The sequence below is a fragment of the Desmodus rotundus genome, chromosome 8 (genome assembly GCF_022682495.2).
Source record: "Desmodus rotundus isolate HL8 chromosome 8, HLdesRot8A.1, whole genome shotgun sequence".
Classification (NCBI taxonomy): Eukaryota; Metazoa; Chordata; class Mammalia; order Chiroptera; family Phyllostomidae; genus Desmodus; species Desmodus rotundus.
Genome location: NC_071394.1, coordinates 109,624,296 through 109,644,141, shown reverse-complemented (window position 1 = coordinate 109,644,141; position 19,846 = coordinate 109,624,296). Strand labels below are relative to the sequence as shown.

The window sequence follows — 19,846 nt, the reverse complement described above, 5'->3', positions numbered from 1 at the left end:
CCCACCAGCAGCCCTGCCACCTCTTCAGGCCCAAGAGACAGTGCAGTTGTGAGGGTCTAGGCTTGTTGGCTGCCCGTGTCCTTATCGAGAGAGCACGTGGGGAGAGTGGCCGTTAGAACCGGGAGCATTATTCCCACCTAGGCCTGTAATGAAAGCCAAGCCTTGTTCTGTTTTCTCAGCCCACTCATACCTTCTGCCTTCTCCACCCCTCCCCTTTTGGCCTGCTCCTGCAGGCATCGCCAGCCTCACAGCAAACGGGCCCCCACGCGAGGGAGGACAGGGCTTCTCGGCTCATGCGATTGTTAGGCAACATGGCCAGCGCCGTTTCGGAAGATCTCAGGTAGACGCTGACACTTCTGTGGTGGAATAATAAATCTACATTCCTCAACCTGCATGTAGACTGTCATTCAGGGCCCAGGCTGGCTCCGGCCTGTGTGTAGAAATCTTGTTCTGACGTTTCCTTCCCACTGATGCCAGTCCAAGGCTTAAACTTGCCAATTAAAGGCGGCCCGTTTTCTTACAGGTTAACCACCGCATCTGAACAAATGCCCACAGAGCCTCCCCACTCTGTCTCTTCTCCTTGCCAGGACGGTGTCACGATTCCGGGGTAGTGTTTTAGGAAGGCCTCTGAGTGCTTCTGGGTCCCTGCTGGCCTCTAAAGAGAGCTCTGCTCCTGCAGACTTCTGGGCCTTTGTCCCCACTGGAGCCACATGCTGCCCTACAGATTTGTAGCCTATGACCCTAAATGCCTGTGGTCCTTCCTGCTGACTCTGGGCCCCACCATTGCACTGGGGGCAGGCAGGAGACATCACCTGTGGTTTTTCAGGTTGCCTCTTTTCCTGGCCCCCTGGCTCACCGGGAATAGCCTCCAGAGGCCTCCTGTCCTTTAGTTCCTTGGACCCAGGAAGGCCCCCTTGCTCCCTACACACGTGCTTGTATTCCTGCATCCATTGGTTGAGCTTCCTTCCAGAGTCTGGGAGCTGTCCGTCTGCTGGCCCTGCTGACACAGCAGGCACTGGGAAATATGTCCCACCTTCAGCCCAAGGGGCAGAACCTACCGCTTTACCAAACTGCCCAGCTGCTGCGGGCCCTGCTGCCCCAGGCTGCCCTCAGGCCCTCAGAGCTCTGCCTGAGACCACAGCAGTCACAGAAGCAGAAGTAACCCTTCTCCGTCCACTAAAAGACCTCCACGACTGTGTCTTGTTAATTTTCTGCAGTTGGTTGTCATTAATGTCTTGTTGAGTGGATTTTGGGTGTGTGTGTGTGTTATTGAGAGAGAACAAATTGTCACAGGCTTTTATGGAAACCAAAAACATGCACTCTCTAATTATATCTATTATTCCTTTCCCATTCATCTTGCTCTCTTGTTTTGGAGCTGGCCTTTCTACTAGTCAGAAACAACAGCCACATTTTCTGAATAAATAAAAGCTGCTGATTTTCTGCTCAGTCTGTAAGAGGACTTGTCAGCACGGTGTACAGACTTGCTCTCAGTGAAGATTCTAAGAAATTTGCGAGCTGGACTCATAATCGATGGTATCAATCCTTGCCTTGCTCCTTAACTGGAAATGCTGTTTAGAAATATTTAGAATAGCAGTGTTTTGAAATGCAAAATCCAGGAGTGTTTTTCCATGTTTGTTCATTCAGTCAGTCAGTCAGTAAATACTCATTGTGTACTTGAAATGCACCAGGAATTATTCTAAAGGCTGGAAACTTATGTCCCATTGGGGCAGATGGGCAACAAATAAACTGGCAAACGCACGTGATAATGTCAGATGGTAACAAGTGCTTGTTATCAATATAGTAGAAGAGATGATTCAGTAGAGACTAGAGGGTGACTTGGGCTACTTTAGTTCATGTGGGCAGGAGGACTGCTTGGAGGAGGCAGCGCTGGGAGCAGTGAATGGAGCAGAGGAGGAGCCAGTCTGCGTGGATTTGGGGACAGGGCCTCCAGGCCAAGGGGGCAGTGTGCTGGCACTGGCTCTCCCATTGGCGGCAGAAAGCAAGCAAGGAGTGATACATAGCTCTGGTGGTCCTTGAGGGCACACATGGAATTAAGGGGGCCAGAGGAGAGAGTGGGACAACCTCGTGAGTGCCTGGTGAAGAATGTGGCCTGTAAGACCTTTTAAATGGGGCGTTTTTTAAGGGCACAAAAAATAAGAAAGCAGATGTTAATGGAGGGTGAGCCTGTTTATTAAAGTGATCCTCAAGTTGGCACATACATCAGTATCTTTTTTAAAGTGTGTTCTAGTTGCCCCTCACACACATTCTACATAGCCCTAGCGGAGAGGGCTTTTGCCCCTCCCTCTGAGCTGGCCTGAGAATCCTGCCTCTGGAGACATCATCAACAGGGCTGTGTGCATCCACAGGCGGGTGCGGGCCGCGGGGCGTTTAACCTGTCGGTGGGCAGCTTGGTGTGACGCTGAGCTTGATGGATGGGCAGAGCTGTCTGGGCGGGTCCCTCAGGTCAGGTCAGGACAGGAGGATCGGAAACCACTCCTGTGAAGGCCCTGGGCCGCGTCATGCTGACTCCGTAGGCATCGTTGCCTGGTGGCAGCCTGTAGTGCCACGAGTTTGTCCTTTAAGTTTCACCACTATGTTGAACTGACACTGTGCTTCACTGCTTCAATCCTTAAAAGACAGTGTCTTTGTTGGTTTCAGTCACCTGGGAGGAGCTGGTCTTCAGAGAGTGAGGCGAACTAACACCACTGAACTGGGAGGCAGCGCAGGAGGCCCAGGCTGAACCCTTCCTCCTGGGGGTTGGCCGAGGGCCCCGGGCTGTTCCCCACAGGCTGGGTCAGCAAGAGTTGCCTGGTCTCTCTGTGGAAGTGAAGGCACAACTGTCATTACAAGAACACGTCTGTGTGATGTTGGCAGGAAGGCCACGCCCCTCTGCTGCACCCCGCACCTGCCCCATCTGCGGTTTTGCAGAGCATCCTTGGTGGGAACAGTTGCTGTGAAATTTGGCAGAAAAAATCCCAGGGTTGTCTGAAGTTACAGTGCGGCAGCAGATAAGTTATACTCAGAGCGTTAGTTATAAAATGTCATTCTTCTATTTTCAGTAAACATTCAAGATGTGATATTACAAGAAAATTTGGAAAAAGAAGATCAAATTCTGGTTTCCCTGGCAGGTTTGAAACAGGTATGTCCATTGATCTGACCTTGTGTCCCACTGGCCCCTGTTAGTGCCCACTGGGGACAAGGATGACCATGACGTTAGAGCTACGGCCCCTCAGCCCCTCGGACAGAGCCCCTGCTGAATCTCCCCCTCCTTGTGCCGCTTGCTGTCTCTGGTGATCATGTCTGGCTGGCCTGCAGCCCAAACTGGTTTTCCATTTGTGCCCCTGCCCCTTCCTCTCACCACACCCGTTCTGTTTGACCTCACCCGCAGCTGGTGCAGTGTGGTCCAGCATCATGTTCAGTCACCCCCACAGACACGGCCATCCTTGGAGTACACGTCATAAGCACTGCCTGCAACAGGCCCCAGGCCCTCACGAGCCACATTTCAGTGACCCTCAGGACCCTTAAAGGGCTGCATGGAACAGGAATGTCAGTGAGAACGGCCTGCTGCTCTCGAGTGTCTGCCTGTGTTGTCACCGGCTCAGCTGGGGTGGAGCGCTTTAGGAGCCAGCCATTCATGGGGCTGTTCATGGGGCCGGCTGTGCAGGCAAATGGTGCTTCCCGCCTTAACGGCCAAGGATGTGACCCTGTGTCTGACCCTGTGAGAACCTGGCCACTGACACTTAAATTTTCCTTGGTCATTAGTAAGTCAATGGCCTATATCGATAGAGTTGGATTTTTCTCTGCTATTTCTTTCTTATGCTAATACATTGATATCTATACTATAAAAAATTGTCAGTGGCAAGTCTAGTTTAAATATATTAGAGGTTTAGCTAGCATTTAAAAACAAACTCATTTATCTTTTTCATTGATTTTCTTTTTCCTTGAAAATAGATCAAAGACATTCTAAAAGGTTCCCTGCGTTTCAACCAGAGCCAGCTGGAAGCTGAGGAGAACGAGCAGATCACCATCTCTGACGACCACTACTGCTCCAGCGGCCAGGGCCAGGGCCAGGGCAGCCAGGTGCCTGGGGCCACCAAGCAGGTAATGAGCTCTGATGAGCAGTGTCACACTGACGGCGACACAGTCACATAAGTTCCTCAAAGTTGTGAATGACAAAAATCCTCCTCGAGACACTTCAGATTACCGTGAAATTCAGCTGTGACACACCGCAGGTGGCCTGAGCCAGGGTTGCTGTGTGTCACTGTGCAGACCGCACACTCCAGTGCCCGGGGCGGGCCCATGTGCAATGATGATAACTAGACTGGTGTCTCCTGGAGTCGTGCGGTGCACACGACCAGCCAGTCTGGCCTGAACCTCCTGCCCATCCCACTGTATGGTGTGCGGAAGCCAGCCCTCTGCCTCTGCCACTGGTCCGTCGGCTGCAGCCGATGCCACCTTTCCCCTGTAGCACGGGAAGTACTGTCTGTGCTCCCTAATGCTGTCTTGGGTGTAGCTCACTTGGCTGGAACCTTTTTTGCCTTCGTCAGGGAGGACTTCTCATTAATGTCCATCCTCGAAGGCAGAGAGGTCAGCAAACTTTTTCCATAAAGGGCCAGACAGTAGCATTTTAGGATCAGCGGGCCACAAATAGTCTCTGTCATCTACTCGTTTTTGTATCTGGTGTGTTGGTTTATTTATGTGTTTGTCGGTTGGTTTGTTTTTACAACTCTTTAAAAATGCATAAGCCATTCGCAGCTTGAGAGCCGTGCAAGCTGGATTTGGCCCGCGGGCCGTATGTGCTGACCCCTGCTCTCAGGTCTCAGCATGGTGTGTAATTTGTTCTAACATAAAATCACAGCGTTTTCCAGTTCGGGAAGATCAAAGAAATTCCTCATGCACTGAGTCCGGCTTGCTCGCTTTACCAGTGGGAAAACAAAGGCCAAAGAGGCGCACAGCTCACCAGACTTTATCTTGCGTCCCCTTGTCCCAGCACAGCGCACGTCTGCGCCACCGGGCCGCCTCACTGTGCGCCGTCTGATGGGACTGAAAATCCCTCATAATGTTCTCTTTAAGGGCTTATGAAGTATGAACATTAGCAAAATCTCATCTAAGTCACTTTCTCAAAAACTAGCATTCAGATGCTTATAAATTATTTGTTTTTTATGATTTTTTAAAAAGCAAAATAATTTTTTAGAACGGGGGTGTTTTTAGTTTTAAGAGTACTCTTGAAGAGTGAACTCTGTGGTCAAGTTCATCAAGCTTTAAAAAGAAGTTTTCATGGAGCATTTTGAGCTGTATTTTTAGCCACATGAATCCATTAAAATCACACGTTTAACTTGATTAATTCCTTCTAATTCTCCCTCCCTGCACAGATGTTTCATTTTTCAGTTATCATTTATTCAGATATTGTTGAGCCTCATCCATTTTTGATTGACACGTTTATTGAAAAATTTAGCATGGTTCCTTTAGTGGAAGGTGTAAAACTACTACAGAAAGAAACCCGCCAACTGCACGAACAAATCTGCTGACTTCAGAACCTCATCGTACGTGCAGTTGTCAGGCCGGTTTTCCCCCTTGTGAGAACCGCCCGCTGCCGGCACAGGTGCTCACGGTTCACAGGCACAGTGAGCGGGACGATAGTCATATGAGCAAGCTGTCCCCACGCCGGAGGTGAGAGCTCAGGCTGAGGTCCTGCACAGCCTTAGGTGCGCCCCACATGCATGTATGTGGGGAACGAGCCTCGTCGGGTGCCCCTCCCAGCCTCCCCAAAGGCGGCACTCCCCGGTCGGGCACGCTGTGCAGAGGGCAGTCACGGGGACGGAAAAGGACAGCCCCTGCCACACTGCCCCAGCGCCATTCGTGACCGCATCGCTCCTACCAGCGTGCCGTGTGCTCTGCGCGATCTCTTCGGATTTGTAGGAATTAATGTGTTGAATGGAGATCCTCAAGGCCTGTTGTTTCAGCACTGAAGTCCTAAAGGCAAGTTCCGTTTCAGTCCTCCCGTTCAATGTTAAAGGTGGACGGGTTGTCGGGGGAGCCTCCAAGCCATTATTTGGCCACTCACCACCCGCCCCATGTCAGCCAGAAGAACATGAGGTTCAGAGAGGGACACATCAGTCAGGCCCAGATTTCCCCTAGAAGTGTTGCCGGCTACCTGTCCCAGGCTCTGGCCACAGCTCAGAGCTGACCTTGGCCACACCACTCTTCAGGCTGAAGGACCCAAGGGCCCTTCCAGCCAAGGGGCTCTGTACACCTCATTAGACTTCAGACCCCTGCACCAGTCCCTCCCCACACTGCGGGGACAGTGGGCAGGCAGGTGGGAGAGCAGGTGTGGGCACCACAGAAGCTTACCTCAGCACGGGGGCAGGTGCTGTTCCTGCCAGGCTGGCGTCGGAACATCTTTGCTTAGACTGTGGCTTTACTCCCATCCCAGGGGAGGCAGGAGCGCCTCTGGTCTTAGCTCAAAACCTTTGCTGATGTTCATGAATGTCATCTTCAGTTAAAAAACTAAGCGCTAGTTGTAATTGCTTAGACAGGAGGGAGGTAACTGTGAAACAATTCCATTGCTAAGCTTTTGGGCATATACTTTGCAATCACCATTCCTGGTTTCCATGTTTGGAGAACCTGCCAATTAACCACCACTCTCCCCAGGCCCCCCAAGTGCATACCCTGAGCTAGCCCTGAGATCTGGATGAGGGGAAGTGCGTGGGCCCCCTCCCCACGCTGTCCTCTGAGCAAGCATGAACTCTTTCCAGATCTGGGCTCACATTAGGGAGCCAGTCCTCTGCGACTCAGTCCACACGCATCATCTCTCTGCATGGTGGCCACACGCTAGGACTAAGACGCTGTCCTGTCCCCATTTCACAGATGAGGGGATCCAAGCCCCAGGAGGATGAGTGATTTGCAGGGTGCCACTGAAGCTGGGAGGGATTCTGTCTGTAGCCAGCTGGCTGGCTCCTGAGCTGGCCGCTCCCAACAACTTATCAAGCAGGAGGTTTCCTTTGTTCCCCTGGGAAACCAGCATGCAGCTTCCAAGAGGCTGGCCTTGCGCCACTGGGAAACACCTGGGCTTGGAAGCAGGCAGAACACGCGTCTTTCCACGGAAGAGCATGGGGCGAGGTAGCCTGGTTTTTCGTGGAGTACTCCGGGCCTCCACTCAGCTCTCCCATTTTCCTGGTATCTTCTCTCACCCCTTGAACTTCTGACTGTACTTCACAGGCCTCTTCAGAAGCGCCCGGGCACGCAGATAGAGGGAGTGCAGACGACTTTATCCTGGTTTCCAAAGAAGATGAGGGAGGTGGCATCAGGGCGTCCTTCTCCAGCCACTCCCAGCCTCTTCGCACCCTCAGAAGCACGTCTGGGAAAAGTGAGGCCCTGGCCCGCTCCCCACTGGTGTTCTCTGACCCCCTGATGGGCCCGGCCTCAGCGTCCTCCAGCAACCCCAGCTCCAGCCCTGATGATGACAGCAGCACCAACAGCAAGGACTCCGGCTTCACCATCGTGAGCCCCCTGGACATCTGACCACAGGCCCAGGCCACACACCCCCCAGTAGCCTCTGTGCCCCGCTGAGGCTCCCCTGAGTGGAGACCCCTCTGAAACCAGCGCTGCTTTCCCAGCATGCATGTGGCACCAGAACAGCCCACAGAACCCTTAGAGAAGAGCAGACGGCCACCAGGCACACAGACTGACGGTCACCAAAGTGCAGACAGGCTTTTCGGGGCCTCCCCTAACCTGCCCCACCCTTGCTCTGAGGGAGGGCTGCAATAGGTGCCCAGGACCGCACCGCCAGAAAAGCCCAAACCACAGTTACAGTGACTTTTCCTCTGTCCTCTGCTCCCCAGCTAAGAAGGTGTGGCCACGCCATCAGTGTTATCTAGAAGAAGAAAGAAGAGTTGGTTTCAGATGTCTCCTCCCTCCAAGCATCAGGCACAGGGAAACTGACTGATGTCCAGAACACTTTCTCTCTGGAAGCCTGTATGCCAGCCGATGTCATTTCTTCCTTGGGAAATCACAGGGCAGACCCAAATGCCGTGGAAAGGACCAGTAGGTTCGGGGGCTGGGAAGAAACCATTCATTACTGACCTCTCAGAAAGTTACAGCGATCCTCAGACACGGACTCTAAACTTAGGGCTCATTCAGGTGTGATGGGGTTTAGACTCCTCATTCGTTAAAGAATACATTTCCAAGCCTCAGGCCCGATCACTCCCATTATCACTGCCCCCCCCCCCCAAAACAATCATATTTCACCTTTTAGAACCTTTCACGCCAGAAAACAAGGTCCCTGTAAGCAGACCTTGCCCTGGGGTGACTGGTTCTTTGGGCTTCTCCTCTGCAGAAGGCGAGGCCTCTGGGCAGTGGGAGCCTTCAGGCAGTGGGTGCTGCACAGCTGCACCCCTGCCACCGCCAACCGTGACTCCTCTATAGACAAACGTGGTAATGATGGGCCTCCCACTTCTCCAAGAAAATGGTGAGGACTCGAGAGGGGCTTCTGGTCAGCTCTACAGTTTATTCTTAAACTCCAGCAAGGAAGTCCCCCAACACATGAGCGCGCGAGGCGAGGATGACCCCGCGTGTGTGCAGATGTGCGCGTCAGCTCTGGCTCCCAGCGCTGAGTGGTGGGCGTGGGCTCTGCGCCCTGCCGGTGTGGCTCACTGAGCAGGGTGCTGCCAAGCATGTCTCCTTGATGGTGTTTCACAAGCTCCCAAGGTCCCCTGAGTGAATGGCCTTACAGCTGTGCAGTTGTCATTATTTTCTCTCAAAGGACCTGGCTTGGGAAGGTGTCGGTGTCTTCTGTTCTGGAAGTGGGGAGCCATCCTCTCCGGAGCTCCAGGACAGAGACCGGGCAGGGCCGAGGAGCCGGCTGCCTCCTGGCGGCTGAACAGCCACAGTTGCCTGCTCGCTTTCAGCATCTCTTCGGCCCGAGAGCTGGAGTCACGGCAGCAGAGTGCCGCTGGCCCCACAGTAGCCACCGGACACCCGCCACACCAACACGCTCTAGGCTCCTTCCCCTCCTGACAGTCACTGCGGCCTCCCAGCCCTGCCAGCACGCGGGGTGGGTCCTCCATTCTGTGCTTCCGAGTTGGTGCCACCTGGAACCAGTGGGTCACTCAGAGGTGTTGCTTCTGTGGCCCACAACACGCTGCCCACTCCTCAGAGGGGGACACCCATGGGGGGGCAGGTGCAGATACAGCCACCCTTGATCCCCATAGGTTTGCGGGGAATGAGAATGGAATTACTGTCTTACCTTTTTTAAGTGACATGTTTTTATTTTTCATAACTGAGCATCGTTTGCCTTTTTATTCAGTTACAGTGCTATCAAAGAATTTATGTGCTTTGTATTACTCTATCAGGTACTTACGTTTAATGGCGTATTTTTTAAATGCTGAATATATGAAACCTTTTTGTTTTCCTTCAAAAAATGTGGTAATCATTGGAACCTCTTGTGTTTTGATTATTAGCAGTTAAAGTTTATATACAGAAAGCTTAGATTAATTTTCATTATCTCCTCTTTTTATACTTATCCCTGTGTTCATGCATTCCTCTCAGACCAGTTTGGAAATTTGAGTTAAATTACATGTGTACATGACATATGAGAGTTACAGATTAGAGAAAGAACATCGTTATGACTTTGCCTTACCTTGCGTGTATGCCAAGGGGTCATATAACACTTGAAACATTTCGTTGTGTATATAGTTCTTCCAAAGATGACCTCCTGCTAATGTTCACTGCTGACTGCAATCTGGTAAGGAAAACTGTCACTTTGGAATGGATGTGACTAACAGTAAACCAAGACCTCCTGTGATTTGCCCGCCCTGCGTATGACTGAGCTGAATCTTGTCATCCTTCCTCTGGGGGGTTGATTGTTCGCCATTAACAAGGTCGAGATGACGAATGATTAGAAAATTCCTGACAGTTCTGGTGTCTCCTAATGACGACCTACCAGAGTTGACCCAAATGTATTCTTTTTATTTCTATTTTATTGTTCCTTTAAGAAGCTGCCGCCAGGGGTCATTACCAAACAAGAGTGGATGGAGGACTTCTTCCCCCCACTCGGGGCAGCGGTCTGTGGAGCCCACCACGTGGCCACACCATCCCTGCTCCCCCACAGATGTGCCCCGGCCCCCTGTGTGCAGAGCAGGGCCCGGTGAGGCCGTGGGGTGGGAGAGACGTCCGGGAGGAGTCGAGGGCAGCAACTAGTGCACAAGGCTTCCTTCTCTCGGGCCACAACCACTTCCTCAGTGTTCCCTTCAAAGGCTCTCCTTTTATAGTGTTAAAAAAAAATACAGAGTTCCTATACGCAGGCTTGAGACCACTTTGATGTAAAAGGTGCCGTAATGATTTTCCTCACAATGGCACAATTCATTTGATTTATGGAATACTCCGCCTTGCCATTTATATCTGTCACTTTTTTCTCATTCATCTTGATGCTGTAACTCGTATTGATTTAAGAACTGACTTTCCTCTTGGCAAAGTGATCCCATTCAGTACAATTATAATAAAAGACTAATGTGAAACTGAGAACGTAGCTTGACTTGTTCCAGGCGGGGGGTGGGGGCACAAGGTGCTGGCCTGGCCTCACCCCGAGGTGCCTGGGCCATGCACAGCCAGGCGGGGTAGCACCTGCACCTCCGCACGGGCAGCGGGGGCCCAGGCCTGACGCGGGCTCACCCCTAACTCTGCCATCCCCTTCCTCTCCAGCTTAGGTGAGCTGCTTAACCTCTGGGGCCGTAGTTTCTTAATCTGCAAAGAGGGGCTACTGGTAGTCACTTACCTCATCGGGTGTGACTCAGAACGGAGCCTGACACACGGTGACATGCAGGACAGAATCATAGAGGACGCTTAGTTCTGAAAGAGCCCCTGGAAGCCATGCACTCCCTCCCCTTCCATTGGCATCAGACCCCAGAGGCTTCCTGAGTCAACCCCAGGGGCCCACCCCATGGCAGCTCTGCTCAGCCTGCTGGTCCAAGACGCCATTTAGAGGGTGGCCCAAACAGCTTGCCACCTCCTCTGCACTGTCCCCTCAGCCACTAGTTTGCCCTGGTAGCCTCGCTGACCCCCAGCTAAAATGTGGTTTGGTGAAGAGGCTGCGGTGGGTTGGGAGAGCATGCACTCCAAGTCATAAGTGACACACTGGGAAAGGTAGGGGGATCTTCATAGTTTAGGTAGCACGTGAAGCCAGTGGCTCCTTAGACAGAATCTGTGCTTGAGCTCATCCCTCACAGGCCTCTGTCCCAGGCCCAGCCAACAGGTGTGTGCCCTCCTGTGAGTCACAACCCAACCCCCCTGCCAAGGGACTTTTTTGACCACAGGTTCTGCCACCAAAAGATAGAGCTTGCACACTTCTCAAGAGGCTCATGCCCCTCACCTGCATGCCTCGTGAAGACCCCTTCAGTGCTGCCGGACCATCCTCCTGCCCTACCTGAACCTCTTTCCCTGACAGCTGTTCCCACGCCCCAGAAAGCTGCTCCAGGGCCTGCAGAAACTTAGAGGGAATCACATCTCTGGGGGCAGCTCTCAACCAAAGGCCAAGCAGAGGCGAGTGTGGGCGGTTTCCCTGCAGGGTTGAGTCCAGTTGGCCGCCTTCCCTCTCCTGCCTCCCTTCCCCGCTCTGCTGCTGCGGTGTCCTCCTCCCACGCCAGCAGCCACGCTAGCATCTTCTCTGAGGGCTGGAACTCGCACCAACACCTTCTTCCCGGGGGCCCCTTCAGATGGAAGCCATGTCCCTGGCTCACCCTCAGCCTGGGGTTGGGTGAGTGGAAGGAGGTTGCATGCTGTCAGGTGGGCACAGCGTCCCTGCAGACGAGGGCCGCACTGAGAGGCACCCTCCCTGGCTTCTCTGATCAGCAGAGCCAGCAGAAGGAGTGCTGGCAAAGGTTTACACTCCAAGGGAACCCAGAAGAACTCCTAGCTGGGGTGGCTCCAGAAGGTCGGGGGAGACTGGGGAGCAGGACCCAGGGTGAGTCGGCCAGGCATCCCTCGTGGTGAAGTGAGGGGCCACCTCCACCTCCTGCTCCGTGAATGCAGCCCAGCCAGTCGCATTCTCCCACAGGCACGTGCTGCAGGGGGCTGGCCCCTCACTAAGGACCAGGATGCTGTCCCAACATGCAGTTGTATCCAGGAAGTACACCCAGCGGGGAGACCCCTGAAGGCTTCCCAGGGCCTGACCTCCTCCTGGCTATAGAGCCAAGAAAGCAGCCGGCAGCGGGAACCCTTCCAAGTCTCAGACTCAGGAAAGAAGGGGTACGTCACAAGGTATAACAAGGGTGAAAGGGCTGCAGTGGATGTCACTTCCCCAGGGGCTCCTCCAGGGGAGGGACAGCCAGCAAAGGCCACTCTGTAAGGCCAGGCTTTACTGAGCACTCCCTATGTTCTAGGGGCTGGATACACGCAGTGAACAAGATAGGTAAGACCCCTGTCGTCGGGGAGCCGCAGTTGGGTGGGGGAGAAAGGTTAACTTCCTCATTGCATGCACTGTGCAGGTAAATGAAGGAAGGAGATAATTTCAGATGAGAGTGACTCTTAAGGAAGTCCAGCTCCCTCTCCTTCTGGGCAGGGGCACAGCTGGGCCACATTTCCCATACTCCCTTGCAGTGACTGAGCTCAGACCACTGGAGTATGAGTAATGCCCTAACAGCAGTGTGTGGGGGGCCAGGAGATAAGTAGACGACCCCAGGAGCCCAGAATGCTGGAAGGGGAGTTGGGGGTACTGGGAAACCCCCTTACCTCCCCAGATCTTGAGACCCAGCCTGTCTGAGACTTTTCCTAGGCCTCGGGTTCATTCTTTACTTTCATCCCATGAACAAGGGGAAAGGCAGAGCCAGCCTGACAGATCCGGGAGAGACGGAGGCCAGTGTCCTCACCAACCCCTATTCATTCAGGGGAGATTTTAGACCCTATTGAACACCGGTGCCACGCGCCCTGCCCGTCTGGCTCCATGCTCAGGACGCCAGGGCTCCAGCCCATCTCAGCCAGTGAGGGGCACTGTGAGCAGGACAAGGTAAGCTCTGAGCCTCCGTCTCCTCACGTATAACATGCGTGGAGGGAGGAAGGGGAATGCCAGGCTTGGCCACCTCACAGGGCTGGAATCCAGCAGAATCAAGTCTGTTAAATGCCCGCTACCACTTGCATTATTAACTCATACTCACAATAACCCCAGGGGGAGGTAATGGGGAAGGCACAAGCCTTGCACTCACTTGTTCAATGTGTGCAAGCAGCTAGCTGCCCATGGCCCTGCCTCTCAACTGCCCCTTCCCCTGCAGCTGGCTGGCAGCCTGGAGCACCTGGCAGGTGGTGGGCTCGGCCCCTTCGTGGGACTGAGGCCAGCATGAACGCAGCAGACTCCGTGTGTTTCCATTACCAGTGCTCCCACGCCCTCTCCCCACCACCAACCCCCGCCCGCCGTCAGCATCGGCACCAGGGCCCAAACTCCCTGCGTGGCAGAATACACAGGGGCAGTTCCTGGGCGTGTGTTCCTGTGTGCGTGTGACTCACCAAGGGCTATGACAGCGGGGGCAAGGCCACCGCTGGGTTCTCAGAATCCTGTGCCTCAGAGAATTCAGAGAAACTCAGACTTTCAGAGAAAGTCTGTCGGCGTGCTGCAGAGATGTTAACCACAGGGCGTCAGCAGGGCCAAGAGGAGTTCACCCTTCCTGTCCCCAGGTGTGGGCGGAGGTCCTCTGTAGGGGGCACGAATGGCGGATCCATCCCTGAGGTGCGAGGTGCGCGCGGAGGTTGCAGGAGCACCCGGCCCGCAAGGCCGCAGCCCGGCAGTCATCTCAGCCCCGTTCCAGGCCTCACGGCACTTCCCCTCCAGCTTAGGCAGGGTGTGCTCCCAGCTCCTTCAGGAGACTTTGGGGAGCCCCTCCCGCTCTCCGACACTAGCTTCTCCATCTGAAAAATAAGGGGGTTAGATTAGATCAGGTGTTTTCTCAAACTTGTCTGACCATACCCACATTAAGACATACATTTTATAATGGACTCCATAGAACAATGCCAGGTGCTATAATTCACAGGTCCCAAGACATCAGTGGCTTAACACAAGAACACTTCATTTCTCACATAACAGCAAGGTGAGGTTTCCTGGTCTGGGGTAGCTCTCCTCTACGCGGTGATTCAGGGACCCAGCCGCCTTGACTCAGAAGTAAAATGCCATTTTCAACCACATGCCATGGGCAAGAGCCGGTCATCCTGGGGCCCACCCGGAGTCCAGGGGCTGAGGGTGGTCATTCGTGGAAGGGCAGCCCCTCCCTAGGGACACAACTATGCAGGAGGAGGGAGCCGGCTGCCTCTGCCACACCCTGGACGCACGCACACACAGAAATAGAAGGGGCATGAAGCAACGTTGTTCATACGACGTGGGGTGCTTTCTGATTCTAATACCTTGCTCTCTATTTTAATTTATTGGTGCTGAGCCACTAAATTAATCTCATGACCAGCTACTGGGTCAATGCCTACAGTTTAAAAATTCAAAGGATTCCTTAAAGAAGTGACCGTAATATTTCCCAGCTCCATAGAGTGTGTGGAGTTCAGAGGCCACACGTCTGGAAGAACTTTTTCAGTCGAGAGAGTTGCGTTAAGCCGTAGCTTTCACTCGGAGGCAGGTGCAACGCAAGAAATGTGGCTTTTAACCCGCCGTAGATTAGGATGCCCTCCTAGTCTGCTCACAGATGTGAGTCCTGGTCAGATATTGGGGCAGAAGGCACCCCAGGGGCCCAGGAGGGGGTCCCTGGAGCAAATAACAACCAGGTTTGGGGGAGGGACATGCTGGCCACAAGCCTCCCTCTGAGAGGGATTTGGTGAAGTGCTTTTCCCAGAACGCAGTTGATTTGGGGCAAAGTTCCAGCCAAGTGGCAATGGTGAGTCATCATTAGCACCTGCCATGAAAGTTTGCAGTGTCCCCACAGATCACTTCTCTCCCACCCTCCCCCACCCCGGGGAAGGTCTGGTCTACCCTCCTCACTGCTGACATTCTGTCAGCTCTGCCAGGTTTGCGAAACACCTTCTCAACCTGGCGCTCTTTCCTCAGAAACACCTGGGAAAGAGTCGCTATCGCTCTGGGACTCAGGTGATGACGTGTGACCCGCTGTGACACTGGGACACACCCCTTTTCTGTGGATAAACAAATCTGACTTCGAGGAGTGACCCAGGCTTTCCTGTAGAGATCTGACTCCAAACTTTCCACCTCATTTTGTGCACTAGTTCGTACAACTCCCTGTTATGAACCCAGAGCAATGAGCCTCTCATGGCAAAGGTGTGTGGTGGCAGGAAGTTGAGATGCAACAGCCTATGGATCTGGATTTAGGAAGGGCCTCTCCACACGAGCTGTGTGCCCTTGAGCTAATTACACACCCTCTCTGAACCTCCATGTTCTTAACCTGGAAATGGTACTCATCGCCTGCCTCTGGGGACATGTGTGAAGAGCAGATGAGCTAAAGTGAGTAAAGGGTGTGATGCATGGGGAGTGTCCCTACCGGCCAGCACGCCCAGCCATGAGGAGGGGCTGCAGAAACGTGCTTACATTGGGAGCGTGGACTTCACTGCCCTCCAATATGGATGTGACAGGCCAAGTGAACCCTGCATCCCAAGGGGCACACACTGCAGCCCAGCCAAGGGACTGCCCTAGGGGAACTTACCGCCACCACGTACCCCCTGACAAGTCCAAGTGGGACAATTGGTGAGTCTGGGAAAGGTGGACTGAAGAGCAAAGAAGGGATACAATCTGCCCCAGCCTAGGAGGAAGGGGTGGCAGGCAGGCTTCTCCAAGGAAGTGAAGTTTGAGCTGAAACTTGGAGTTGACTGGGCAGTTTGGCGGAGAGTTGGGGGCTGGGGTGGGGGGTACTGGCAACAGGGTGGATATCTTCTGTGAAGTCCATTTATGATTTGCAATTCAGTCGTTAGCTGCCAACATTTAAAACAGGGAGATTTCACATGAAAATCAGAATTTTGGGCTGCTCTGGAGACCAGCGAGGCTCTGCTCACAGGGCCCTCACCAATTAGGACCAGGATGAGCCAGGGAGGCACCCGGGTCCGTGCCTGTGGCTCCTGGCAGCCACTGCGGCTGAGCGACGCATCTGCATTTGTGAGCCTGGTTTTAACGATTGGTGGTTGCCTCAGTTTACCCTTGAAAAGCCAGACCACATCCTACTCTTTCTGCTCATCACCTTTCCCCTCTTTTTCTTTCTTTCTTTTTTTTTAATTGTCTATTTTTTCTTAACTGAGTTAGAATTTACATACAGTAAAGTAGACCTTAGAGCTGCAATTCAGTGTGTTGGTAAATGTTTGTACCTGTGTAACAAGCGCCCCATCGAGATACAGAATATTTCCCTCCCCGCAGAAATCCCACACGCCCCTCCCAGTCGGCCCCTCACTGCCCCAAGGCACCACGGATCTGCTCTCAACCACCAGGAACGCTCTGGTCGGCGCTGGACTTTCACAGGGTGGACTCAGACACTTTTTGGTGCCTGTCCTCTGTAGCTTTGCATACTGCCTTCGAGATTTTTTTTTAAAAAAGGGGTGGAACCACAGAGAAGACCAGCCCATTGTTGCAGGTTTATTTTATTTAATTGACTCTAGAAAGAGGAAAGGAGAGAAGGAGAAACACCAATTTGTTGGTCCACGTACTGATGCATTTGTTGGTTGATTCTTGTGTGTGCCATGACTGGTGATCGGACCTGCAACCTTGGCCTATCAGAACGATGCTCTAACCAACTGAGCTACCTACCCAGGGCCTTGCAGGTTCCTTTCTATGGTTAGTGGTATTCCACTGTGTGGACAGACCACATGTGGGTGAGCCGTTCTCCTGTCGATGAACAACCGAGTCGATTATGGGGTAGTGAGAGTAAAGCTGACACATGAACCAGCCTCTCAGGGGATTTGCAGAAATCTCAGAACCCCCCACCTTCATGGGTGAAGTGAGCATGTAGATTAGGCTCAGCCTTCCAACCCTCATCCCCTCTCCCAGCTTTAAAAAACCTTGTTCTGTTTTTTTTTCTCACCCTTTCTGTGGGATCACAGAGTGAAGGATTTTCAGGAAGGGGTGTGAGGGGGGACCAGTGGAGATGGGAGGTCAATGGAAGATTGCTAGGACACCACCCACACACTCAGGCACACACTCACACAGGCACACACAGGCATGCGTGCATGTGCACACGCAAGGCCAAGCTTCTGCGTTCCTGGGTTGGGTAACACCTTAGGTCAGCTCCCGCTCAGGAAGGCTGTGCGTTCCTGAGCCTGGGTTCTAGCTGTCAGCCTTGCCTCTGACCCTGTCCCCACTGGCCCAGAGCTGGCGGGTTTCTCTTCTTACGTAAGACACTGTTTTGCCCACGTTACCCGTTGCTCAAGCACATTTCATGCCCCCAACCTGACCTCCACCTCCCTCCTTCACGCACTCCACGCCAGTTCCCACCCCAGGGCCTTTGGGCTCCCGCCGGAAGGTCCTCCCCCACTGGATAGGCAAGCCTTCCCCGGTCAGTTGCCCTCTCCTGGACGTGCCATTCCCAAATGCCAGCAGACCTCGTGTTCTGCCTGTGATCTGCCCACTGTCACTTGTCCCAGCCCTCCCTTTGTTGTCCTTGCTTTTATGACCACCTAGGGGCAGGGCCAGACAGCAGACGAGCATTTGGTTGGCATTCCGGGCAGACAGGAGAGGTCTAACCCCTCGTGTCTAAGGTGGCTGGGAGCAGGGAGGCGGTGCTGTGAACGAGGTGTGGTGGGGACAGACTCGGCTCTCAGCCCCTTAGCGGTCACGTGGGGGCCCCCTCTGTCTCTGGGACACTGTAGCTACTCCCCAGGTTCATGGCAGTCCCCAGGCCTCCTAAATGCACAGGTAACATGAAGGCCACCTTTGCTCAAATATAAGTGACCGCAAAATGTGACGTTTTCCTAATAAGATCTCTTGGGTCATTTTGTGACCATGTAGACATTTAGGGATGGCTGGGGTGGGGGGGAGATGGGGGGGGGAATGGAGACAACTGTACTTGAACAACAATAAAAAAATGAGAAAAAAGAAATGTTGGTTTTTAACTCCAATAAAGGAAAAAAAAGGTAAAAAAAATTTTTTAAAGAAAAAATTTTAAAACACACGCACAAAATAAAAAAATAAACTGCTCAAATGTCCTGAAAACGATATAATTTATTAATTGGTTGCATATAAAATCTAAGCATCTCAAACGTGGCATGTGTTGTGCTTCTCTTCCCTGTTACGTCTGGCCCAGCCTTGAGAGCAGAGCTGCAGCCCTGTGATGGGGGCTGTGGGCTGGGGCGGGTGGCTGGCACCCCAATTCCCCAAAGGGGCCTATGGAACGGGTGAGGCACAGGGCGCTGGACAGCATGTGTGCCCGGGTTTCTCCCCGAAAAGTAAACCGATCATTCCCCTTCAGGTAGACCAGCCCTGGCTGCTCTCCCTGTGTTCTCCTGTTGCAGCTGCCCTGACTCGCCCATGTCCCTGTGCCAAGGTTTCTGGACTGGGCCAGAGAGAGAGTGGGAGACAGAAGCAGAGAGAGAGAGACAGAGAGAGACAAAGACACCGAGAAAGAAAGATAGGCAGAGAGTAAGAGACAGAAACAGAGGGAGACAGAAGAGAAAGAAACCGAGATAAGAGATAGACACATAGATTGAGACAGCCAGACCGAGAAAGGGAAAGAAGTAGCCAAAGACATGCAGAGAGAAAGAGACCCAGAGTGACATCAGGACACTGAGACACTTAGAGACAGAGACACAGAGACATGCAGAGGAAACCCTGAGCCACAGAGGCCGACGCAGAGATGGAGAGAAGAAGAAACAGCTAAAAAGAGAAAGAGAAGGCAAGACGTAAAATCTGCAGAGGGGGAAAACAAACGAGAGCGAAAACTCCTTGGCTTTGAACAGGGTGCTGATCACCAGGGCTCGTCCGGCCTTTCCTGTCTGGCCACAGAAGCAGCCCCTCGTGAGCCTAACAACCTTTTCACCCAGCGCAGATCCTGCCCCCAGAATGCTTGCTCAGAGAGCACTCTGGGAAATTCAGTGAAAGGTCTTACAGTGAGGCTGCAAACACCCCCACCCCACGCAGAATGAGGCTGCACGGCTGGCCCCCAGCCTCCTCCCATAATGCAACAGCTGAGGCCACCTGCAGGGACAAGTAAAAGCTGCCTGCAGACGCCACAGGGTGAGTCTCCAGGGAAACAATCTGATGTCCCAGAAACCGGCCCTGGTTAGGTAGCAGAGGTGTCTGGGTCACAAGAAATGCCACCCCCCTGGAGCTGTGCTCTGCCTTCTCAGCACCCGCGTGGTCCCCGAAGTGCAGCCCCAGACGCCCGGCTCCACAGTAAAGGCAGAGAAGACAGAGAGAGGGATTGTGGTCCCAGTTGGGGCATGACAGTGCAATGTGTCTGCCTGTCTGTCTGTCTGTCCACGGCTGTTACCCTGAGGAAGAGGGAAGAGAGGGACACTCCTCAATAGGATGGGTATAATTAAACCATGGGTTCCAACCAGGGAGATGGCAGAGCTATTTCAGGATCAGAACGAGTTCTGGCCCCCGGTGGAGAGAAATTCCACCACCAGCACCAAGCTCTTCCCTCCAGCCGGGGGATTAAGTGCTTTTCTCCAAGTCGAGGGCAAGCCCAAGCGGGCTGTGCAGGCACTGGCGGGACAGACAGACGCCCGAGTGACACCGCAGGCATGGCCCAGAGGGCTGTGGTCCCCTGTGCACCTCCGACTCCTCAGCACAGGACACTTTGTTGTTTTGCTGACCAACCGTGCAAACAGATGTACCCACAGCCCCTGAAAATAGATCACAGTTGCTGTGTCCTTCTCAAGAATATATGTTCAAAAACTTTTAAAAATGCTGCACCACCGTGTGAATTACTTAATA

The 19,846-nt window shown here is 53.3% G+C and overlaps 1 protein-coding gene across 4 annotated transcripts in view; it reads left to right on the top strand.

The window, feature by feature from the left end:
* TBC1D5 (TBC1 domain family member 5) overlaps positions 1-10,521 on the top strand; it is a 467,560-nt gene extending 457,039 nt beyond the window's left edge. For all 4 annotated transcript variants that reach the window (XM_071222301.1, XM_024566252.4, XM_053929611.1 and 1 more), the window contains 3 exons: positions 3,060-3,139; positions 3,952-4,101; positions 7,219-10,521. In XM_071222301.1, the coding sequence (XP_071078402.1) occupies positions 3,060-3,139; positions 3,952-4,101; positions 7,219-7,521 (533 nt within the window). In that variant the 3' untranslated portion in view covers positions 7,522-10,521. The remainder of the gene's footprint in view (positions 1-3,059; positions 3,140-3,951; positions 4,102-7,218) is intronic.
* The last annotated feature ends 9,325 nt before the right edge of the window (positions 10,522-19,846 follow it).